General features: G+C 37.4%; 1 protein-coding gene across 1 annotated transcript in view; it reads right to left on the minus strand.

Moving 5' to 3' along the window:
- Positions 1–108: 108 nt before the first annotated feature.
- Positions 109–26998, minus strand: part of pdlim5a (PDZ and LIM domain 5a) — a 34659-nt gene continuing 7769 nt past the window's right edge. The window contains 14 exon segments of the mRNA XM_043240243.1: positions 109–337; positions 423–538; positions 1276–1396; positions 1791–1971; positions 3669–3768; positions 3771–3842; positions 3950–4044; positions 9050–9089; positions 9470–9544; positions 9547–9647; positions 9798–9815; positions 13713–14077; positions 14906–14942; positions 24150–24301. Coding sequence (XP_043096178.1) covers positions 248–337; positions 423–538; positions 1276–1396; positions 1791–1971; positions 3669–3768; positions 3771–3842; positions 3950–4044; positions 9050–9089; positions 9470–9544; positions 9547–9647; positions 9798–9815; positions 13713–14077; positions 14906–14942; positions 24150–24301 — 1563 coding nt within the window. The 3' untranslated portion in view covers positions 109–247.

Here is a 26998-nt window from a genome sequence, read left to right on the forward strand (position 1 = left end):
CACCGGGGCGGTACCTTTTCAGAAGGTACACTTTTGTACCTATTAGGTTCCAATATGCACACTTTAAGTACTAATATGTACCTTTAAAGTATCAAAATGGACCCTTTAGGTACAAACATGTACCTTTTGAAAAAGTTCCTTCATTCAAACCACATCAGAATGGCTTTTCCTTTGAGTACGTGTCATTCATATCTTTGTAAATATGTGTTCTTTAACTTTTTTTCTAATACTTCAACAGTCGCTTTTCTTATATTTTGAGAGCGTGAGCGTGTTTCTTGCAAAGCGGTTTGTCTTTTTTGGAGAAGAAGGTCTGTCCCTCCAGACTGACGCTGCACACCTGAAGAGAACACAGCGGACATTCATCACACAGCACACTCGGTGAACACACAAACACTCTCAGCTGAGCCTGAACACACACTTACCGAGCACACGAAGCAGGTGTCGTGCCAGGTGCCGCCCAGGGCCTCCAGGAACTTGTCTCCTGCTTCTATCGGGAAATCACAACCGCGGCAGCCCGTCCCGAACAGACCGTAGTAATCTAAACACGCAATTAACACAACCATTAAAACATCAGCCCCGAGATGCTTTCTGTAGATCTAATTAAAATACATTTGAAAGTGACAATCGTTGCCATAATGTATGAGTACACAGCAAAAAAAAATATCTGGATAGTATACTATATTTGTAATAAAAGATATTTGTAATAAATGAATGCTTCCGTTCTGCAGGTAAAGGCAGACGGTGAAGGTATTTATAAGGTTACTAAATATTTATATTTTAAAATAAAGGCTGCTGTTCGTCAAAGGACCCAGAAAAATAAAAATATATCATGGTTTCCACAAAAAATATAGAGCAGCAATTAAGCAAATCAGTATATTAAAATGATTCCTGAAGGATCATGTGACACTGAAGACTGGAGTAATGATGCTGAAAAATCAGCTTTACATCTCAAGAAGAAATTACATTTTTTAAACATATTCTAATACAAAACATTTTTTTTACATTGTAATAATATTTAACTTTATTGCTGTATTTTATATGAAATACATTTCCACAAGAAAACTCAAAACAAGAGAGATAAAACTCTTCATTAACTCTTTAAATGATTATTGTGTGAGTAATTATTGGGGAAAAATGATCAGTTAATGTCTTGAAACGAAACTACAATATAGAGTGAATGCAGAAAGTTTTATATTGGGTTTAAGTGATTTAAAATACCATTAGCTCATTTTTAAAATAACAGAAGTGTACAGAAAGTAACAGACAGACAAACACCTCTCTCGCAGTACGGCTCTCCATCCTCAAGATGAAAAGTATCGTTTCTTATCGGTTGCTGGCAGGAAGCACACAGGAAACAATACACATGCCAGGTTTGCTTGAGCGCGCTGATCACTTCCTGTTAAAACACAACATCGGCATCTTAACCTATGCAGTTGCAGTCCAAAAGTCGGTCACCAAAAATCGATTTATTTAATCGAAACCACAGTAAAACTATAACATTGTAAAGTGTTGCTACAATTTAAAATAACAACTCTGTATTGTAATATATTTTAAAATGTAATTTATTCATGTGACGCAAAGCTGAATTTTCAGCATCATTGCTATAATATTACAGAATGAAGCATTCATTTCATCCGCTTTATAATAAAGAGGAGAATGACAAGGCCACCCTAAAAGACACATCAATGCTTCTCTGTTTGTTAATACGTTTGTATAAATGAGGCAAAAGCTCAAGCATGCAGTTAGAGGTGGAGTGTATTTTTATGTTCGTGAAACACACGGTCACGGACCCCCAGGATTTTGTACTGGCAGCGAGCACAGGTCGGGGCGAAGAACTCCTCGTAGCAGTGCTGGCAGTAAACAGAGCCCTGTTCCTCCACAAACCCCAGCTCGCTCAGAGAAACACTGCAGTGAGCGCACGTGAACTCCTCCGGGTGCCACGATTTCCCCATCGCCATCAGGAACGGCCCCCTGAAACACACACACGCACGCACGCGAAGGATAAAACACACGACACAGCAGCATGATTTGTGGCGTTATGCAGTGGTTAAATGCCGTGTTGTAACACAGGGCAGTTTTTGGTCCAATACGTGGTTTACTCTGGCAAAGAAAAGCCCACCTAGACAGTACGAGACCGACAACCCAAATTAGCCAGATTTTCCAACTGGCTGAATTTCCAAAAATAATATGGACCGTGCAGTGAAACCTTCAATGGGTTGCACATTTGTAGACAGTATGTTAAATCAGAGAGCGTTATATATTCAAATAGGCAGGTAAAGCCGGAAACAAACACTCTGCGATTCCTTTTGTTGCCACTAGCTGCGCGTAAACGACACACTTCATCTGTAATCAGTAATGGCTTCGGCGAAGATCTGAATCTCAGATGTAATTCAGCGTGCAGGTGAAACAGAGAGTCTGGTGTAACGTTTACTCCCATCTGGAATAAATACTCAGGGTTTCATTTGCTAAATGAAAGCTCTGTCAGAAGAGGCCTATTCCTAATTACTGTCTCTCACGCAAACACACACACACACACAAGTAAAAGCTTTCCCATCTCGTTTGCCGCCGTGAGTGTGTGATATCTGGTGTGTGTTATACACGGGGTTGTGTGTTTCTCACTGGATAAGGTGGCCTTCTTTCGCTCTGCGAAAGTAAGAGGTGAGTTTAGAGTGACTATTGTTATTAAATATCGCTCTTAAGCTAATCATCCCATTTTCAAATTGAAAGAGAGAGAGGCGGATGGAGGAAAGATGGAGAAAGAGAAGCTCTGCCTGCTGTGTACAGCTCAGTCGGGTCTGTCACAAAAACGTCAAGAAAAATAGTCACAGTTTGCTACTGAATTAATTATACCAAAATATTACATAGTAATTATACAAATGTTTCAAGGAAAAGGCAATGTTTATATAATATCTCAATAGCTCGTTAATTCATTCATTCATTATACTTAATATAATTTTTAATATCAACATATAATAATAATAATAATAATAATAATAATTAAATATAGCATTTTATGATCATTAAATGTTTTTAGAAAAAATCTGTTAAATTAATTCAATAGAAAGTATTAATGATAATTATAGTAATAATCATAGTGATATTGTATGTTAATTAATACAATTTTAAAAAGTATATTTTCTTGTTTTTCTTACCATCTGTTTTTATTTATTTACTTTGCAACCATTAATGCTTAGTTTACTACATAGGCAGCTCACTATGTATTAGAACAGAATCACAGGGAGCAGATTTAGGGTAATTGAGAGGTCATATGAACACTTGTGAGGAAATGAATCATTATGAATAATAACTAAATGACTTTATGATTCTATGAATATGACGTCCTGTAATAGTGAGCTAGAAAACAAACTTTCAATGTCAGTATTTGTTAAATTAAAACTGGAAAGCTGACAATAACAACGAAGCAATAGTACCAGCTGTGGTTCAACATGTTTTTAAGTATCACATTCATTTTGCTTTCTGCATTTTTTATATTGTGCATATGTGCATCTGAAAAAGGTAATGAGTTGCTTGGGCAACCTAGACAGCACTGCAGAGAATCATACACATTATGTTCCGAAAGTAGGTGGCAGCATTATGTATACCTTATTTTGGACAAATCTAATTTAAATACAAAAATAGATTTTTCACTTGACTGCTAGTGTGTGTACCTGATGATCGTGTCGCAGTGAGCGCACACAGGAGTGCGTGTTCCAGCAGGGATGTGTTCTGCCATCTGGACCAATGAGGCTTCGTCTTTGGGGTGCGGGCGGGCGTGGGACGATCCAAGGCGGGGCCTAAAGGAGTAGTGCTGCTCACGACGCCAAAAGTGGGAGTGATGAGACCTGTCAAAGACACGCACAAACACTCACCAGAGCATATATATGAATTGGTGAATTGTCTGAACTGGAGGTTTGGTCAGTCTGTGGACAGGAGAGAGTGATATTATTACCTGCTGTGCTTCTGACGGGTGTTCCCGGGGCTTTCATCATGGTCTTCACGGGACAGGTGACATGGGTGCTGGGCTGAGATTCATCCAGCTCCTCACTGAGACACCAAACACGCAGAGAGAGACATAATGACAGAGGGAAAACAAGAAGAGTGCAAGTGAAATTGCATATTACTAATAATTTAGTAAAGAATGCAATATGCCCGCTGTGTACTGTATCTGTCTGCACATGATGTACTGTACAGCGCCGCATCTTATGAAACCTTATGAAATGTGCCAGATTTAGCCTCAGAATCAAACAACACACTTGCAAACACACTAGCTGCATCCCAAATATATATATATATATATATATATATATATATATATACATACATACATACATACATACATACATATATATATATATATATATATATATATATATATATATATATATATATATATATATATAGACTCCATGTACTCAACCGTGTAGTGTATTAATCATATTAGGTTATTTTGTACAAGTACGCAAACTGGGACGCACATACTGAGTGCATGTTATGATATTTTGGACTAATTTAAAAAAAAAAAAAAAGGTCTTACTGTATTTCTTGGATAAATAAATGTAGCCTTGATGAACATAAACGCAGAAATATTGCCAAATATTGTCATTTCGATTTTAATAAAGTTTCAAATATAATTTATTCCTGTGATGCAAAGCTGAATTTTCAGCATCGTCACTCCAGTCTTCAGTGTCACATTTAATTTATAAACTGGAGTGATGTGGATTACTTCTGGATTATTGTGATTCATTTTGACTCTCATTCCGACGGCACCCATTCACTGCAGAGCATCCACTGGTGAGCAGGTGATGTAATGCTACACTGACGAAAAAACAAGCTTATCTACTTTTTGGATGGCCCGAGGCTGAGCACATTCTCAGAAAATGTTCATTTTCGGGTCAGCTAATGCTTAAATTGCTGAACACTGCAAACTGTTTCACGTGACGTCGAAGCATGCTACACTTCACACAGCTAAAGCCACACAGAGCTCAAAGTCACGCCAAACACAGCTCATTTCTACTGTACCTACAGTACAGACAGACATTCCATCACAACGCTCATTAAACACACAGCAGGTCTGCTTGTGCTGTCCAGCAGCTTAAATTTAGCGAGGCAGGAAGTGAATATTGATGGACAGGAAGACAGAAGTTTGGCTCTGAGCACGTAGAAATCTTGGGTGGCCGTCACAAACGGGCACATTCATACTCGCGCACCGTACCACCCTGATTCTCTGCCTCACAACTGCGCTCTGTCAATCTCTCCTGTCTAATTACAAGCCCCTGGAGACTGAATGTTATGGAAACGCCAGCCATAGATACCGAAACGACCACCGTTCGGTTCTGAATCTGGACGCTGATGAGATATTCCACACTCGTACAGTAAATGTCAGAAAAGAAGTGTGCACACTTAGTGATCTAGTGATGAAAATGAAGTCAGCATTGTGTGTTTGTTTTGCGGTTCGAGGATCATTTTAACGTCCCTGCAAACAAGCCTGTGGCGGCGCTTTACGGGTCCGCGAGGGCCCCCAGCGGGCTGCCAACGCAGGGCCCACGAGAATTTGCTTGCTGGCAAAACGTTGGCCCTTTAGCGCTGGCCCTCACTCAGAAAATAATTTGAAGGAATGATATAACAAATAAATAAATAAAATTAAAACTAACATGTTAAAAAATAATAAATAATATATAAACACAAAAAACAAAAACACTGAAACTTTAACTAAAATTAAAAATATAAATAAAAATAAATATAATATATATATATATATATATATATATATATATATATATATATATATAAAATGTATGTGATATAAATTGTGATATAAATATATAAATATTACTTTTTGAAAGAATTCAGTTCGAATAAATGCATTATATTATGGATACATTTTACTGCATTGCTAAACACTAATTAAAATAAATAATATATATTTAAAGTACAGTTTTTAGTACCGTACCAACTCAGCACGGTTGGTTATTTTTTATCAGTGAAACTTGATCATCTGACATCTGTAGACGAATGCTACCACATTTTTCTATGATCTGAGAAAATTTATAGGATAAAGGAAAAAAAAAAACTGATGGTGGCAGCAGGATACAGCACACACAATTGAATTGACTTTATTCTATGAAGGGAACAAACTGAGATCCACACAGACACACTGAGGTCCAACAGAAAACAGACACAGGTCTCCCCAGTTATAAGGAGGATCGTTACTGCTCTCAGCCAATCAGATTCATTACACAGCAAATAATCCAATCAGAGTGGAGCAGCACAGCAGGCTAATCGAATGAGAGAGGAGCAATCGGCAAGCACACAGGAAGTTCTCCATCACACACATCCACGAGCAGTGGAAATCTGTCAGTGTGAACCTGATCATCGTGATCTGAGCCCATTTATCATTATACACGACGCATATGTAGACATATAGACATAGATCATAACATTTCCCACGGCTGCTGCATATAAAACATGTTTAGAAAGACTTTCACCACGTTCTCTGAAAAGGTATGTCGATCACATAAATGAACCTTTTAGAATATAGATTATAATAAAACGATAAAGTCTGGCGGATGTACAGTCTGGCGTATGCTGCTGAAGTGAAGTGAAGTAAAAAATATATTTAAAAATGTGATGAACAAATAAGTGTGTATTTTGATGTCTTCCATTAGTCTGAAAGAATCACGTTATAGAAGCAAAATAGCCCAAAACTGAACGATGCATGAAAAAACACATCTTAGAAGAAAGAATAGTGCTGCTCTCTAGTGGCTGCAGCAGTTCAGTCAACCCTAACCCTGCTGAAATTTTGATAAATACACAATGTCTAACTGTGCAAATTTCATCTCTCCCTCCTGAGCAACATACGTCTGTCATACGATTTCTCATTGAATGCGTTTAATGCTTTACAACATTACAAGTTAAATATGCAAATTCTGTTTTATGTTGCCTAGAACTGTGAATTAAGAGAGATACTAATAGAAACAGCTCCTCGTTTTTGTATCGCTTCACTTTACTGGATATGCTTCCTGTTTTAAAGACCCACTAAAATGTGTGCATCTGGTTAACTTGTATTTAATTGCATAACCGAAAGGATAAACGTCATGACTTTTGCTGAGGGAAATAAACACACCGACACAAATAAGCAGAAAATACACAATAGAAATTCTTCAGAAAATACAGGCCACTTTTATTCTCCATAAGGAAGACTACGCGAGGAAGGAATCAAATCATAAATCAAAATAAATCGTGTTTATTTAGAGTTTAATAGAATATTCTGGGTTTAAAACTTGCAGAACAGCATCTGTGACAGGCTTGTCGTAGAAAATACCAATAAAATGTGTAAAAAATACATTTTAGGAAAGTAAATATCACATTTACAGTAATGCACTTACACCGAAGTCCAAAGAAAACCAAATAATAATTCAAATACACACAGTTTTGAAAATATAACAACAGTGCATAAACCTGTTAACAATTAAAACTGCATTTAAAACTTGGGTCATGACCATGCAACTAACTAGATACATTTCCGTTCAGAAAAATAATTATTTCAACAAAAATTAATAGTTAAAATCTACAATATATAAGCTGCACATTTCCTCACAGAACACCATAGAAGTGCATTACCATAAACGCTGCTAAATGTATTGGACAGATGAGATGATTTTTTTTTTTTTTCAGGTGTTATTCGACAGATGCTCCGTGTAGTTTTGAGCCCAAAATGTTTAAATAGGAATCAAAAAACCCAAACGCTCAAAGATCACAGAAAGGAAATAAGATCCAAGCCACACGTGTGATACAACACTGTAATGCAACTAATAAACGTCACTAATAAAAATCACTAAATCCACAAGAACAGAGTTTGAGATGTGTGGTTGAGTCCTCACACTTTAAATCTACTCATGCTGCTGTTTCTTCTGACAATTCTGACCCTGTTTTTACAGTCTCTTTTCAGTTTCCAACATGGAAACGTCCCACACAGCCCCGCTTACACACACACACACACACACACACACACACACACACACACACACACATTTACACCAGGCTGAGGACGTTAAGGGTTCGAGCAGACACTCCATGGTGCCAGTCTCTGAGTTTATGATATTTAGGTCCGATCTTAGGATTGATCTTCACTACCCTGTTCACAGAGAATGAACGAGAGAGAGAAAAAAAGAGAAACAAAGAGAGTATGAAGAGAACTGAATGTGTTCAGCGCAGGGATGCTGTAAACCATGCCACTGCACACGAGTTAAACTCACTCCTGTATCTCTGTCCCAACTCAAATGCGCATAAAAGATGTACAGAACAAACTGTATTATCATGATATTAATCAAAAGAGAAGCCTCACAAACCATGGATTCACCCACAAAAAACAAGGCAAGTCAACGGCAAACCAATAATATGAATAAAATGTAGGCATTTTCGCCTTCTTGGGTATTAGCTCCATATTCAGACTAAATCTTACTATATAAGCCATAAATACATGCTGTATGATACTCAAAAAACGTACTATTCACTTGAAGCCTTTGTATAATACATTATAAAGGTGCGTATCATAATGCATTACATTTTCATAAATAACCTGGTTGTAATTTAATATCTTAAGTTTTGTCATGTTTTAATGCATCACACCTTCTAAAGGTGTAATAATGAATAGATAAGTATTGTAATATATTATAACTATTAACAAGATCATGCAAGGTGTCTTACAAGGCATGCACTGAACTACTTTTATAAAGCAGTATATATAAAGGATTTAAGGAAAACTTTTTTAAGTCAGTGTAATACTTGATTTCAACAAGCTTCTCCTTTTAAAAAACAATTAGATCATCAATTAAACAAGCTCATGTGATATTTAACCAACACTTTCTTAGCACTTCCTGTTAATGACCTCTTGTTAAGGAATAAGAAAAGAGTATTTTGTGGAAAGCGTCAGTGATCGGCACATGCCGGTTAACCAGAGCAAGTGCTTTCCAGGCCACGGGATGCCAGAATCACGCGGAAACACAAAAAACACACACTCCCAAAGCAGCTGGCGAGCAGAGTAACTTACTTTGTGGTCTTCTTTGCCGACTCGGCCTCCTGTGAGCGATCTGAAACACAGACAGAAGAGATTTAACACAAAACGCTCTCAAGCCACGGAGGCAAAATGAAACATTCTCGCTCTCTCACGTTCTCCCAACCGCTTCTCCGCTCAAAATAGATATCGGTTATTTAAATCAGCGTAAATTCTAAAATAAAATGCCAATTTCAATCAGTGTTGACGGTTTTCAACGGGCCTCGTTTGTGAAACAAGAAAGAAGGAAAGTCTATTCAACAGTTTATTTGAATGAAAAACTATTTCCTGACTGGCATGTTTTATCTGATAACTATTATTACTGTTGAAATAATATAAATGCATTGCAAGAAAAATGTTAAAAAGGAACGTAGCGTTTAAAAAGCAATCAATTTATAAAAAGCAATAAACTCTCACCGAATTCAGATTCAGTGCCGGTGATTTGGGCCAGGATACGGAACGAGCGGGATTGTGAAGTTCCTGTCCGCGGCGCCAGTCCTCTGTGTCCTCCATGATGCGTTTCCTGCTGGCGTCACCGTGAGTCGGGACATGATAAAACTCAATGTCCGTTTCTGTGATGGGTTTACGAGGAATTCTGTGCACACAAACAAACAGTGTCTTTTACATCAAATCACGCTGCGTATAAAATGGACAGTTCAACAAAAATATGCAAAAAAACTGCATTGCCTATCAAATGCACAAAGCAGCTAAGCATTTGAGGCGCTGCTGGTTATTCCTTCTTTACCTGTTCGCTGCGGGTTTTCTGATGGAGGCGTAAAAAAGGAATAAGATAAAACATTTTAGTCATTCATTCTCTTTTAGAAGGGTTTCACTGATGGAACGCACGCTTTGCAGACGTACTCACTTAAACACAGCTGGAGGACCGCTATGAAGAATAAAATACAAATAAATAAATAAAACTGTCATCACATAATGCAAAGGCTTTAAATAAAATAAATGCACCGTGCTAAACCATGGTTAAGATAACAGTTATTGTTAATAATGCAAAACACCTTAATGAGATGCCCTCGTAATCTTTCTGTCATTTTTATATTATAGCAGTGACTTCGAGTGTGAAGTGTGTTTGCACAGTTTTGCTAGAATAACGTAGCTAGGCTATTTACTATGGTATTGGGACAGTTGGTTACCATGGTAACGCTTCGCAAGGTAACACCGGAAGCGTCTTTTAAGGTTCTGGAGGAAAAACGTCTTTTTAAAACGTAAAAAAAGTGGTAAGATTAAGTTCGTGAGTTGACTTTGCTTTTGGGATTTAAAATTCCAAATGAAATGAATGAGTAGGATAAACGCACGAGACCAGAAGATGGCGCCGCTGCGCGTGGAATGGAATACAAGCAACAGGTTTGAGAAGAACCTGACCCAGTCTTTCTCAGAAAAACATTTCCACGTCCGGGACGTACTGGTCGTACCGAAGCCCGTATGTACGGACACGAACAACGTTCATAAGCTGTCGGTAAATCAGCGCAGAGGAGCCTGGGACGGAAGAGCGTTGACAAACTGCACTTCAACACGGAAGACCACCTGACCACTGCGATGCAACACGTCACAGATGGACATAACGTGCACGTCAACGCACTCATGCCATATAAACAGCAGAAACAACGAAGCACAACCCCAGCTTTGCTTAGCTTTGCTTAGCTTGAGTATGCTCTGCTTTAAAAGTCATTACTGCTACATCCCTGCTGAAAATAAAAACAGAAACATCACAGAAAATTCTAATGGCTTCCACTGCTGCCTACTATTACACATATTAACCATCAGCTTTTAACCATTAAATAAGGGTTTTAGCTGTAGGATAGTGTGTTTTGGGACATATATGGATTAATAGAAGGTTAGCAATTACCAGTAGGGTCCATTACAGTTTCCATGAAAATAATAATAATAATTGTGATGGTGTTTTTTTCAGCAGGGATCAGCTTTATTTTAAATATATTAGTACAAAGTACTACTATTAATCTTAGTTGGCTGCATGAACATGGTGATCCTTCAGAACATCCCAGTTGCACTAAAGTTTAATACTTAAAGTGGTTCTTCACTGTGTTTGTTATATTCATAAAAAAGCAAAGCACTCTCAAAGTTGAAATGAAGGAAAATTATTGGGGCACACACACACGCACACACACAAACACACACACACACAATGAAAGAAGTATCAGTATGGTACTGACTTTGTGGCTGGAGTCACCTGCTGAAAGAGGAGAAAAATAACCATTAAACTCATACGATCATCTCATCATCGCTGGCTGAATATACATAACACTGTTTCCTGAAGCCCTCTGAGACAGACCAACAGCTGAAAACACATACATTGGATGAAGCATTACTGCAAATGTATTTTGACCGGAAGCAAAGTTAAAATGCCTTGATGGATTAAATGATGGATTGGAGCGGTGTGGATTACTTGAGATGTTTTTATCAGCTGTTTGGACTCTCGTTCTGACGGCACCCATCCGCTGAAAGGATGCACCGGCGAGCGAGTGATGTGATGCTAAAGTTCTCCAAATCTGTTCTGCTGGAGAAGCAAGGTCGAACCATTCCTTTAAAAACACCATCGGTCGACAAAGAGAAAAACAAACTTAATCCGGAGGAATTTTTTCCGTTCAAACGAAACAAAGCATCCAGAACCAAGCAAACACAGGGCTGCATTAAGAAGGAATATGCCAATGAAAATCATAGAAACAGGGCTGGCACTGACTGACTCCATAATGTACAGCTATATGAGGATAATGAGGGGGATTTAAGGAGTTTAAGGCAGAGGGAGGATAAAAACCATTAGATGAGTGCGTAGTATGACAACAAGCATTTGGTTCTCATCAGTTTTCTCTCCCACGTCTCTAATATTTTCCTCTTGTTCAGACACAGCATATTTGAACAAATATCGTGTTTAGAATGAAATTCTAGCATACATACATCTAGTATACACTGCATATTTTGGCATTCGTAGCAGGTTATATCTCTTGCATACTATGTACACTGCAAAAATAGTAGTATGTACAAATTGCTATACTAAACAGTTCATGAGGAGCCGAATGGGTTTATTGGGTCATTAATATTCTATTAATGTTATTAGCTCACGGAAAGAAACAAAATGCATCACAACAAATACGCTGATCTGCTGAGACGTGTTTGCATGCGAGTCGCAGTATATGCGTGTGCATCAGCGCGTGTAATCAGAGACGTAGTTCTCCGGCGTAATAATGTCAATCAGCACTTTAAAACCGTCATTAAAATATGAAACCCACACAAAATACATCTGAGCTTCCCTGGGACGTCATCCAAGGAGAGCCCTCACACACACACACCAAAACACACAACAGATAGCATTACGCAGAGCCAAATATACACACAAACATCAGAGCCACTGACACCCGCCTGCAAACGAACAGAACCCATAAACGTCACTGCGCGAAAAGAGATACTGAGGATGCTGGCAGTACGAAGAAAATTCCAGAATTTTTGTGACCTGAAGATCGCCTCCAAAAATTATGGAAAGACAATGCATTAAATGAGTACATGGGTAAAGATGTATATTTGACGGACGTACAGTACTTCCTTCGTACTTTGGTTGGGTTTAAATGTTGGCGTGACTTCTGATAACTGAATACGATGTCCTGCCAAGTATTTAAAACTCACCTGTTGCATACTTATGGTTTAATCCAACCAGCTGAAGTGCATGTTTGGACTAAACCATGTTACAAAAAAAAAAAGGTGGGGAGGGGCATCATGGAAACCAGCTAAATACGGTTTCATATTCAAATGTTATGTTTTGGTCTCACTGACAGAGTAAATGTACGCCATAATTTGTTAAATATGTCTAGTACTGGGTAATGCTGTAATTATATTACAATTATTTTTTAACATATGCTGCGGTTTTAAAAAAATATCTCATATTGCTATTTTATATTATTTTATATTTATATATATTGCTACAACCAGACACAAAGAACAAACAGGTTAAATGAAGTAAAAAAAAATGGTGCATTGTATTAATTTCTAATAGTGACCTAAAGACTAATTTGATATAAGGTAATAATATATTAGTATAAAGTTGTGTTGTGTCATTCTCATTACTTTTAACTTATTTTTTATATTTAGAATTTTATTTTAGAAAAAAAAGGTTTTGTTATGTTGGTATATCAAATAAGAAATGAATCCTTGGCAACCAGCAGAATTTGTTTTGTTTTGTTTTGTTTGTTTCAGTTAGCTTTTATTTAAATTCAAGCCACAAAACTATTTTCTATGGTTTTTGTGTTAAGTATAATAATGCAGATAATCATCTTATTTTTGGTCTCCTAAAAATGCTAAGCGCATCTAACAGACCAGCTTAACCAGGTTGAGAGACCCAGCAAACCTGCTGGTTAATCTGGTTAAAGATGCTTTTTGCAGTAGGTAAGCCACAAAAGCACCAACTGATTGCTTTACATTATTTACAAAGTTTTATTAATTCCCTTACTGTACTGTAAGTGCACAGCCTTGTCCTTAAATATTGTCTGAAAACATTTTTAAAGATATTTTCTAAACATCTATGGAGGAAAATAGAAATGTGCTTCTAGAGGGCACTGAAAAAGCAGTTGTCACTTTTTGCGTTGAGCTCTATGTTTATAGAGTGGGTGGGGCATTGAAGTGTCAATCAAACTCTTACCCATTCAGCTGAGCGCTTTCGCCCTGGCTTTCCAGCAGGCCCCGCCTCTGGCCCATGGCAACCTCACAGGCATTCTCATTGGAGTAGAGATTGATGGGCGTGTTATACACTGAAGGGCGGGGCACCGCCGGTAGATGATCAGTAGGAGTGGGCGGAGCTTGTGTATTAGGGTTTTGAGCTGAGGAGGCGGGTGCAAAAGCAGACGCGGCGGACGGAATGGAGGCTATGTGCGGTGACCCCACCCCTCCAAACGGACGAGCGCTCCTATTGGAAGATGAAGTGATGTGGGTGGAGTTTGTGATGTCAGAAGAAGATGGAATGGAGGTTGTCATGGGAACAGGTTTGATGATTTCCACAGAATAATCCTAAATACAGAGGAAAGCACATGCAGGACTCAAACTAAACAACAACAGCAACTCACAAAATACACAGACAACAACACTGGAGACCTAAATAAAGTGTGTCAGCGTGTTCAGAACAGAATACTAGCTTATTACTATTTTTTTGAAAAAAGGATGCAAAGCAGAACAGATCATGCAGTGATAAATATTGTCATATGACTTCGATGCATTTTAAAAGCCTGGTCTCACAGACAGCATACTGCACTGAAAAAGCAAGTTTTTTTTCTCACATGAAGCAACAGATAATTAATGATGTTAAATAATGTTATTTATGTACACAAAAGTGCATTCCTGTAGCTCAAACAATAAAACATAGTGCTCAAACACCAATGACGAGGATTCAATGCTAGGAATGCATGAATATAAAATATATAGCTTGAGCATAATGCAGTTCACTTTGAATAAAATGATCTGCCAAATGTAAAAAATGTTATGCAATACATAAATAAATAATAAATAAACATATCAGTGATTATATCAACTTTTCACAATAAACATGCCTGGTAATGAGTAACGTGCATCATGTCACATAGATGTAGAACACTCTTTCACAAATTTTTATTTTTTTATATTAAATTTTAAAATTGCATTGATCTAGTATTCTATTCTGAACACAAGCTTTCTAAACACCTTTTATAGCAGCTGAAGACAGATAACTGAACACAGCAAGCGCACTTCTGTTTGCTTCAAACATGCAAAACTAAAAATGCATACGTTTAGAGCTGTGTCTGTCTCAGAGGGAATAATGACATATACGCTCTGTCTGGTTGCATGCGTGTATAAATCTCATACCTTCGGTGCCACATCTGGTTTTGGAAGACTGGAAGCTCTGTTGGAACACAAACAATGGACAAAAACATTAATGAATGTGCTGTAACCACATCTAGAGCTGGCAGTGGCAATACATAGGAACATCTAACTGTGGTTTGCTGTAAAATCATAGGCCTGTATTCATAATCACACGGAACGACCGCATGGAAGTTTGTTGAGCGTTTCCCAATTTGTTTCTCTTGCAGGGTAGAACAGAATTAGGTTTGTTTCCTAAAGAAACCAGGCCAGGTTTGGTTTTAAAGTAGCACACTGGTGGTCAACATTTGGAATAATTATGATTTTGTTAAGTTTTTTATATTCACCAAGCCTGGATTTATTTACCAAAATATACAGTAAAACAGCAATAATATGATATATTGTTAAAATGTTAAATACATTATTTTCTTTTTGTATATATTTTAAAATGTAATGCCTTCCTGTGATACAAAGACGAGTTTTCAGCATCCTCTCCAGTCGTAAGAGTCACATGATCCTTCATCAATTTTGAAAACAGTTAATAAAACTTCTTAAAAAATGTTTTGTGAAAACTGTGACACTTACTTTTCAGGATTCTTGAATAGAATATAATGAACAGAATATTCCAAATAACAGCATTAATCTGAAACAGAAGTCTTTTGCAAGATTTTAAACGCCTTTACCGTGGCTTTTGAATGGTAGCGTATGACTATTTTCAAAAAATATGAAACGCCACAACATTATGAAAAATAAATGTTTCTTGAGCAGCAAATCAGCATACTGAAATGATTTCTGAAGGATCACGTGACACTGAAGATCAGAGCAATGATGCTGAAAATTCAGAAGTTTACTGCATCTTTTAAAAACTCAATTTTTCAAACATCTGACTGATAGCGTATGGCATGGCGTGTTATTAAACTCAAACTATGCTTTGACAGTAAGCGATACTGTTGCTGTGCGTGTGTGTGTGAGGCTGGCAGAGGGCTTTAGTATTAGTTACCATCTCTGAGAAACCGAACTCACGGCCTTCTAGAACAATCTCACACATCTCTTAGCTTTTTTATTTATTTATGAATCGTTTTGACCTTTAAAGACGTTCCCGAAGGAAGGTTTTAATCGATTTAGCTTCTGGGTACAATTTTGTACCTTAAATACACCACACACATCTTGAATGTAAGCATGTACGCCTATATATGTGGCCCATCTTTGTTTCTATGTAAACACACACACACACACAGACACACACGTGACCATCGTTAGTTCACGAGAAGGCTGTGTATTCCTCCGCAGGCTGGGTTTAGCACTGTTGATCCGGTCAGATGAACATGAGCTAATGCTCTGTTCTCAGTATCACTCGATATAGACCAGAGAGAGAGAGAGAAACAGTATGACTCGATTCAATACATTTTATTAACTGAATCAGTTTTATTCAATTCACTGATTTCATATTCAATCAAATTTGACGGAAAAGGTTAGAAGGATCATCTATGTTTTAACTAAGGAGCCAATTTCTTGCATGGAATGAAATAAACTAGTCACATGAAATACAGATATTGTTGAGATACAAACAACTGTTGATTTAGCTAGAGAGTTTGGGAAAAGTAAGATTAACTCTTTTAATCAGCAAAAGAAAGAAAATAAATTCCTATGTCAAGCAAAGTCTGGTTTTGAACGTTTTATTTATCAAAGGACGCCTGATACAAATTTTTCCACAAAAATATGAAGCAGCTTTTCAAAGTTAAAAAAGCTGAATGCTCTCAGCATTGTCCTCTCACAATAAATGCATAAAAAAACAGAAATATAACAAAAATGACCAAGTATTTAAACCAAAGAAATGCTGGAAATTGCGTTAAAATACAATAAAATGAACTGCATCAGCCTTGCTCAGGTTCTTAGAACAATCTGTCATTCTACAGTATTGTAATGACAAAAAGAGAGAAAAAACACACACACACACACACACTGGCACATGCAATAACTCTGCAAGTATTAAATTTCACGTGGAACTGTTTATTAAGTTAATAGTATTTAACTGATAAACAAAGAAGGTTATTCTTACATTCATAAACTCCTTAGACCATTTTACTACACTCGAATGAACAGCTCTTTCTCTGTGTGTGTGTGTGTGTGTGTGTGTGTGTGTGTGTGTGTGTGCTTTCGACAGAAACACACACAATCCCAGCAAACAGGGAATGTTCTCAGAACTTTGGCTGTGTGTTAGCTCAGGGAATGTTCTCAGAAGTTTCTGTGATATTCTGGTCTGTACACAATATGAACTTCCCAGGTCTGATTCTTTAAGATGCCACGTTGAAATCAGAAATATCAGTAATTGATCAAAAGAGCAAAAGCACACGAAGGAGGGCGATTATTATATTCGTCTCAAGTTCAAAACCCTGAAATATTACGATTTCTGTTGATCGGAATAATCTGAGGGTGGAAATTTCATTAAGCTTTGAACTCTCTTCCAAATGCTGATTTTTATCCTGCTGTATCTCGCTAATGGAAAATGGGATTTTCTCCAGCTGTGATATCCTGTGAAAGCCGGCGCACACGTTCAGGGATGTGCTGAAGAGCAGGACAGTGCGTGTTGTCCTGTTGTTCCAAACAGGTTTCCGCTTACACTTTTAGACAGTTAAAAGCTTGCAATTCACAGAGAGAGAGTTTAGAGATGAAGTGCAGGAGCTTAACAGGGCGGTCATGACAAAACACGCACATGGCGCACAAATCATGTTCATGTGAAGGCAAACCAGAGTTCTGCAGCAGCTAAAAGACCTGACTGATTCACAAGCTCTTTCTTGTTCACGTTACTTCACTTGTAACCCTGATACTCTTTGATTTGAAGAGCATTGCAAGAGCATTGTCTGTAGGGTTGCTACAGTATGTCAGTATGCACATGAATTTATACACATGTATTTATTTATTTACAGGCTTAACGGACTGATCTTAGGCTTCATTGATTTGAGCCTATGCACCTATTTTTTTGTCAATATTTCCAATATTATTCATACAAAATTGAGGTCCGTAAGCTCAGATGGACGAAGTCTTTGATTAATCAGTTCCAAAAAGAAACTGATTAATCATAGGCCAACGCAGAAACTTTGCTAATTGCACGAAAGCATTTTGATGAAAGACTGAACGCAAGATTTTGTGATAATGTAGCATAATTTTACATATTTTACATCGATTTACAAGTATTTGGATTGGAGTCATTTTGGATCGGGAAAACTAGGTAAACAAAATAAAGGATTTTCAGCACAGGAAAAAGGGATTTGATATTTAAAAAATGCATCCAAATGAAGTGGGGTAATAAAAGTAACCTTGTTCTTCATTTCAATTAACTTTTTTTACACATAACTCACTTCATTTTGACACCTTTTTCATCTTGAGTCATTTCACTTTAAATAAATTGATCTTGAATTAAGAAACGTGTAAATCGAGACAAAAATAATGAAGAAAAACATACAGCTGTGTAAAAAACTGCCTTCCAAAATGCAACGTACTCAACCTGACCTTTCCTTTTCAGCGAGTTTATTTATCCCCTTCCTCGATCAGACTGCCAAAATGTGACGTATTTCCACAAAATTGGGCTAAAAATGCAAAACAAGCTTTTATTTAAAAGATGAGCTAGACCACACTCACCAAATGAACAGTTTGAAGTGTGAGTGGAGTCATTTGTGTCACGTAAACTGTACAGTAATCTGATATTCCAATACAGTAATAAATACACAATACAGCACACATTAAAACGCAAGCCGATCTTTTGCTGGCTCTGTCTCTCTCCGTTTCTTATTGTTTACAAATTTAGATAATGAAATATCAGAGAAACATTTGTGTTCTCTCTGCATCTGAGTCCAAACGTCCAAACTGTTTTTCTTTCAGAATGATGTTTCGGACATTTGGGACAAAAGAGTGTAAACGTTTCCAAATTCAGATCTGCGAGGTCAAAATTGAGACCATCTGGTGAGAAAATCGACTCTCAGAAGGAACTTGAATAATATTAATACTAATGCTAATAAATTACGGCTTCATCCATTCATTGCTGTCATTACTGTTATGTAAATAAGTATAATATATAAATGTTTTTATTTTTCTTGTGCAATTTATTTCATTTTCATTCTTCTTATACACATTTTCTAGCAATTGTTATTGGAATACAATACTATTTCCTTTAATTTAACGTGTTGCATGGTGATTTCTAAGTTCTTTAAACAAAAAAACTCACTTTATTTTTGCAGAAAATCCAGATTTCGCAGAAAACCATTCATATAATTGGGTATGACCCGCCGTATTTAATTTTTATCAGATGACTCTGGGTATTTAAAAAGTAGCAGAAAGTCAAACAGGCTCTTTTTGGTCTCTCTGAGGATGTGAATGTACGTCAGGGGTTGTTATGATCCTCAGGTTACACAAAAAAAGTGGTTTGAGCTGAGGTTTAGCTGGTTTAATTAAATCAAGCTAAACATTTCCTCCAGTCGATCTAAAAACACCTCCCACAAACCCGTCTAATCAGGTAACCCGCATTCAACCCGGCCGTCGACGGCTGAATCCGATGCTATGTTTGACGTCTTCGGTGCTTGGGAAGTTGTGTGGTCAGTTTAATCTGCGCTCTGATGAGGATCTGGCACCCTTCTGTGTGTTTAAGTGCTCCCAACCGGCGAGGATCGTTCGTGTGTTTGGATGTGGCCTAACAAACGTCGAACCTGAACCGTAACACAAAAATAGACAGACGCGCATAGACGACACATGCGTACAATCAAGAACGCACACGCGAAAAGGGCATGAAGAATTACTTCCTAAAGCGGACATGAATTGTTGTTTAGCTTAGTGTACGTGATTCAAGCTGCTGAGAGAGGCCGTTCAAGGGCAACAAAACAACACTGAGATTTCGCAAGTCTTTTCCCCTAAAGTACTTTTGTTGTTATTTCAATGGATATAAACTCATTTTAGTTCATTAATGTGGAAACAGAAGCCTGCCGTGTCTCGGAACGGCCAATGTAAACATCCTCCAAACACACACACACACACACACACACACACCAACGACGCAAGGCACTTCAGCCATCTTGACTGCACGCACAAGAGACTGTAAAATACATCAAAACAAGCAAATCTGATAATACCATCAGAATTTTATTACTATGCCTACAGTAATGTCATTAGAGCATGTATTACACCTGTGCTCATATGCATATTATGCGTGTTATACGTGAATATATCTACATATCTTATCTACAAAGCAGTGGAGTTGGAAAAAAACACTTCAACGGGACGAGAAAACTTGTTTGGCCTTCAAATTAAGCTTCCGATCATTTTAAATATTTAAGATATTTAACTCAAAGGGTTAGAGAAAATGTGTAACTTGTCAAATTATGAATGTTTTGGCATAAAAAATTAAACATTAAAGATAAACTGACTTATTTTTTTATTTACTAAATACATAGACTTACTTAATTTTTTTAATAAATAAACAAGTCCATAATTAAGCAAAGAAATGTAAATGCACTTCATAGACCGCAAGCAAATAAATGGACTTAATAAATAAATCAATAAACCTTAATGCTAATGATTTGTTTGCTAAGCACGTAAGTAAATAAATTTAAATGGACATCATGGAAAAGCAAATACATAAATTAACTTAAAGGAAAGAAACATACAAACAAACACTTAGCTTTAAAAATGGACTTGATATAAGCATCTGTGTGAGATCATGGTGAGCGAGATGACGCTGGCTCCCTCACAGCAAACACAAAGAAAAGAAAGAAATAAAATAATTCGCTGCATGTGCTTTTAATTAACATGGAGTCTGTCGTTCTCTCCGTGTAATCTACTGTCATCTAGGAGAATCAACAGAAAGCCCGTAAAACTCCACGTCTCTCCGGCGTAACTGTGGCTGAAGCCGAGTTTGGCATCTCCACAGCAGCTCTCCAATAAAACCCCAGCGTCCCCCATTACCGCTTCAGACCCGTCTCTCAGCGTTTCTCAGCAGTTTCCGATTCACACAAAAGCATTTAATGAATAAAATTGCCCATTAGCTGCAGGCTGCTGTAATTACAAATAACACAGAAAATAAAAGCCATTAAAACTAATAACCCAGACTAAAGCACACAGTGTCACTGCTCTGACATCGACAAAACATGCCAGACATTTCGAATGTAATGAAACATTTGCAAATGATACGTCGCTTCCAAAACAAATTTCAAAGGAACATGACGGCTGTTGTTAAATGGCTGTCAGTGGAGGAAGATCAGACGCTCGACTCTTTGCACACATTCAAAAACGTCTGGATTTCATGCATCACAGCATCACAGTTTCAAAATGCAATTCAACGATGAATTTCCTCTTTCAGGTCAAATACTGTCAAAACACTGCAACAGTTTGAAGAGACACCATGTCAGCACGTTTATAGCAACTATAACCGGTGTTTATTATCATTAGCTAATAAAAAACATTAAATAGCATGGCTTTAATACATTAAATTAACATTAATTTAAATCAATTAAAAATGTGTGTATATATGTACTGCATATATAAACTACATAGACGTCATTTTAAAAAAAAAATCATAAATCTAACAAATCAATACATTTTTTGGTTTTGTTATTTTTGTTTATTATATTTAGTTTTAGTTATCATTATTTAAAGGGGTCGTATGGCTAAAAAGAACATTATTTGGTGTAATGCAATGTGCTCGTGTGGTTTAAAGTACAAAAAAACATATTATTTTCCACATACTGTACATCTCTAAGCCCTGCCTTCTGAAACAGGTAGATATGTACAAAGCTAAAAAAATTGAGGTGTGCTCTGATTGGCCAGCTATCCGGTGTGTTGCGATTGGCTGAATGCTGTTTTTTTGCGTCGAGCCTATATTTGAAATACTTGTAAAACGCTCCAAAGAGAAACAGAAGTTAGAAATCGTATCACATGACCCCTTTAATTATTTCGAGTTAAACCAAATGACAATGCAAAATAAGCGGATAATATTTTTTCTTCCCAATGGTTTTAATAAGCTCGACCTCTAGTCCCCTAGAGGAGAGAGCTGATGTACACAGTAGTGTTCGCTTTAACCCACTTGAGCAGAGAAGTATTAACCATAAAAAGGGTTGCATATCACACTTCGGTCATTAACTTTCACACACGCACACATGCACTGCTGGTTTCAGATGGTGCTGATGCTGGTGTCGTTCTATTAATACTAATCCCCAGTAAAACAGAGAAGGTGATTACTTTACCATCATAGCAAAACAACACCCTGCACACAGCGTCAACCTGAATATGGGTGAGATAAACAAAAAACTGATCTAAATGTAGGATGGACGATTATGCGTGTGAATTGCATGCAAATAAAAACTAATACATTTCCATTTACACACTTTTAACATAAGCTAATAAAACGTATGTGATGCATATGTCGATCATAGATTAAAGGGGTCGTGTGATGGTCGTGCGTGTTTTCAAATATGGCAAGGTGCGTAACATTCTGTCATGCTAGAGGTATTCGGCCGATCACAACACGCTGGATAGCTGGCCAATCGGAGCGCACCGAGCTTTTCAGAACGATGAGCAAGGATCTCGTTAAAAATGAATGCACTTCGGAAAGGCAGGATAGAGAGGAGCAACAATAATGTACTGTATTTGGAAAATAATGTTGCATCAGAGCATTGTTACATTTTAGCACTGTCGTATTTAATGAATTATGCGAGAAAATTCTAGTTAGTTAAGATTTCTGCAATCACAGTTTATTATTAGCTATTTGCATCTGTGTTGGTCTATTTAAATAATTCTACTTTTAACGGATTTATTAAATTTGCCTCATATCAGCACGTATCTGTTAATGTGGAAAATTTTTCCTCCTCCATCCCCAACTCCTCCTTTCGTCATATTCAGGACTTGGCTTTTTGATAATCCTTGTTGTATCAGACTCCTATATCCTAAATAATGTTTAAATACCATTAAGTACATTAATTACATCTGCTTCGCTCTGTTCGGTTTACATTAATGCTGCTTTCCCCGCTCATTCGTGACAGGCGGCCAGAACAAAACCATACCGCCAAAACAAGTCTCTATCGTTCTGCCAACAGTGGTTCAGGCATACAGATCTCCAAAAAAGGTTTCTTTGCACATAATAAACACATTTGAGCATATTTTCGCTCAAGATTGTCGTGTTTGACACAGCTCGTGTATCTGTCCGTCAGTGCCAGTCTCTCTCCCGATGTTTTAATTTCCACCAGACCAATCCATGAGTGTTTTTCTGTCATCGCTTAGCAAAGCGAGTCTCTTTGGCTCGACAGCGAGACCAAACAGGGAAACACGTGCAAACAAAACACACTTATTCTGCTCACAAACACACAGAGAACCAGTCGAAAGTCTGAACAATTGTGCTCCACTACAGATTGAATGTGAGTGCTTGCACAAGATGACTTGTTCGTCTCTTGCGTTTGTGTGGTTTTGATTGTTTTAGCTTCGTTACTTATGAGAGTTCCCTTATTTTTCGATTTATAATAAATACGCAATCAAAAGATAAGCAATGCATTGTGTAGACAAACTAAAATGGTAGGTTTCCATTTGTCAGGGCTTCTTAAATTTGCCTGAAGGTAAGATCAGATTACAGTAAAATTTCAATTTCATTTTGTTTCTCATGCAAACTTATTACATTCATAGTCATTTTAATCATTGTTTGGATCTTGACAGCTCTTCTGGTAGCAATTAAAAATGAGAGAACAACAGCAGAAGGCATTATTAATATAAAAACACAACAGAATGAAGACCTTTCGAATTGAGTTCAAAGTTGATAAAAGACTAAAAAAGTGATATTGTATATCTTATGTCACATGATCACATGACATAAGTGAATAATAAATACATTTAATAAATCTCTCTCTATCTCTTTCTTTATCTCTCTCTCTCTCTCTGTGTGTTTCTATATATATATATAGACACATATGTGTGTGTGTGTGTGTGTGTGTGTATGTTCCACCATACTAAAGTTCAAGGTAAGTGCACTGCATTGTGGGATACAGTATTCCATGCACTGCTGGATACTGCACATTTAGCAAAGTTTGTTTGTGTATTCAGAATTTCGTTGTATACAGGCGATTTGCATACTGAGCCCAGCATGCACACACATTCAGAACACACACTTGAATACTGGACAGCACCCTTTCATATATCATTGCGTATTAAATGCATTTGTCGTTTTTTTAGCATAATAAATCACTTTTTCATTACCAAAGCGGCGCAAGCATGTTCTTACTTCTGTAAAGAGAGGCTGAGTTTGTCTGTGCTGGATTTGATCTTGTTCTGAGCCTCGAGGTGGTTCATGCCGTCAGTGCCGATGCCGTCGATGGACAGGACCAGATCTCCCACAGCCACTCCCGCTTTAGCAGCCTTCCCTCCGTCCGACAGCTGAAACCACACGGATAACAGACATACTTATCTCATGGTTAAATATGCCATGAATTGATTTGGTTTCTCTAAGCATTAATAACTTAATGATTTTTACAGCATTTAAAAGAACAGGTTTAAAAGAAAGGCATTTATTTGAAATAAAAATATTTACTAACATGATAAATGTCTTTACTGTCACTTCTGATCAATTTAATGCCTCCTTGCTGAATGAAACGTTAATTAGATCCTACTGACCGCAAACCTTTAAACGGTATTGTACCGTACAAATCAGAATTCAAAGAAAAGTGACTAAAAACAGACATATAAGCTGCACTTTTGAACTCTTTTAAAGGTTTCAGGAAACAATAAGAGAGTATCAGTACAAGAGATCCACTTCAATCACAGCTCAGCTTTTTAAACTAAAGTTCACTTTTAGTGCAAAAAAAGCCAGTATAAGTGGTGCGTAAATCACAGCGGGCGAACCTGAGGCCGGTGCGGTCCTGCCAATTCAAACAGAATTTAAGTAAAGATAACTCTGAAATCTCAAGTGGAGCATGACATTACGACAGAGCTGATGCTCCTGCGACAGCAGACCGCAGTCTCAAACCACTCAAGCGCTCTTCAATTATCACATGACCACCCCTTTAATAAGATTATCTTATATAAACACAAACCCTGCAGATGGCAGACATATGCGCTCATGTGCGCTCAGCTGCCTTTTATACGAGACACTGTAAACATCTGCGACTACATCTCATTCATCAATGTTTCGCCACAATCCTGCATGAAAGCGGCGCTCTTTCTTGTGCACTTATGCGGCAAAAAGACAAGAACCTGGTTGAAAACATGTGGCGCAAGTATGCAGCATCGCTGGTTTAATGCCGCAGTAACGCGAAAGCGAGCCGCGTTCTTTGATTCCCGTCATAACTTCTGTTTCCACTGGAGAGTAAACAGAAATAAAACACGAAGAGCATCTGAGAGCAATTACAGCGCAACGGCACCCAAAGACAACGCGGATGCTGTTTTTCACGAAAACCGCAATCTCGGGATAGCTAAGGCAAAGCCAATTTGGAGGTGGAAACAAATAATTAATTCACAAACACGTGTTTTGGGGTTGTTTTTGAGCCGCCGTGTGCGACTGTAAACACTTCTTGGCTTCTCTCATTAATGCGCTTGAGAACAAGTGGCCTGTTGGTCTTTGATTGGGTTCGTTTGCACGCTGTGCCCTCGAGGACAACAGCTGACACTACGCACAACAAACACATCTGAAATCAGGAAGAGTGTTTCAAAGGAAAGGAAATAGGACCAATATGAGATCAGATGGAGGAACAAGAAGCATGTGCGCGCGCGTGTGAGTGTGTGTTTGTATACAAATGTATGTATGTTTAGCGAACGGGGCACGTTTTCATCCGTGGGGCAAAGACAAACTCTGGTTTGAGTCTTTAAGGACAAGCCAAGAAAAAAAATTCGGACATTTCTTCACTGACCTGCAGATTTTCAGAGCTGAAGATATAAAGATATGAAATAAATATCACAACTTGAGCAAGATCGTGTGCTCATTTTTTGTAATAAACTAAAATGAAAATGAACTACTTATATACGATTAATAATCCTGGTCAATACGCCAAAATTGTGAACTAATATCCATCGTAATACATTAAAATTGATTTTCAGCATCATTACTCTGGTCATCAGTGTCACACGATCTTTCAGAAATCATTCTGATATCTACTCAAGAATATTTCTTCTTATTATTAATGTTGTGCTGCTATACAGTATTCCTGTAAAAACTGATGAATAGAACTGCATTTAACGTATTTTAATATAGAAATCTTTATACATGTCTTTACTTTTATCACTTTTAATCCGTTTAATGCATTATTTGTTGAATGGAATCCTATATAACTGAAAAAAATTTAACTTTTTGGACATTTTTAGACCCTGGTCACTCTATGCTATCATTGCATGTTAAAAGACAACATTAGAAATCTGCTTAGCTCTTTTGAGCTCATTGTAAAAAAGTCAGGCATGTTCTGAATGACAGGTTTCTCCGATAGCCTGTATGCAAACACGTATTTTCTTGTATCATAGCTGGGCCTGAATCTGGTGCTAAATATTTTCACGACTTGTTTACTCCTGTGGTGTGCCAGTGGTTTTGAAAGTCAAGACGCCACACCAGTAATTATAGAGTTGCTGGTTAGAGAGCGCCAGTGCCAAATGTTTTCAAGGGACAATTGACACTTAATGCCAAACTGCGCTTGCAAAGAAGAAAGCATGGTTTCGTGACCGTATAAAAATCGAGTGATTCTTGGAATAGTAGTAAAAATTCCTGAAAATGCAGATGAGATTGTTTCTTCATCAGAACAGATTTGGAGAAATGTAGCGGTGAATGGGTGCCGTCAGAATGAGAGTACAAACATCTGATAAAAATATCATAATAATCCACAAGTAATCCACACTATTCCAGTCCATCGATATATTAGTCCATTGCTTGAGAAGTAAAAATCCAAAAAATAAATCCATCATTAAGATGCTTTTATCTTCAAAGCATTGTTTCTATCCTCTATCCACAATATTGGTAAAAGTCATCTGGTCTGAATCAGGAGATAAATATGCGCAGATCAAGCACCTTTTTACAAGCAAGTGCAAAACCGCTCTAAACGAACACGTTGGTGGATTTTAACGTGTGAAGACAACAGGCGATGGACTTTTTTA

Source organism: Puntigrus tetrazona, chromosome 5 (genome assembly GCF_018831695.1).
Source record: "Puntigrus tetrazona isolate hp1 chromosome 5, ASM1883169v1, whole genome shotgun sequence".
Lineage (NCBI taxonomy): Eukaryota > Metazoa > Chordata > Actinopteri > Cypriniformes > Cyprinidae > Puntigrus > Puntigrus tetrazona.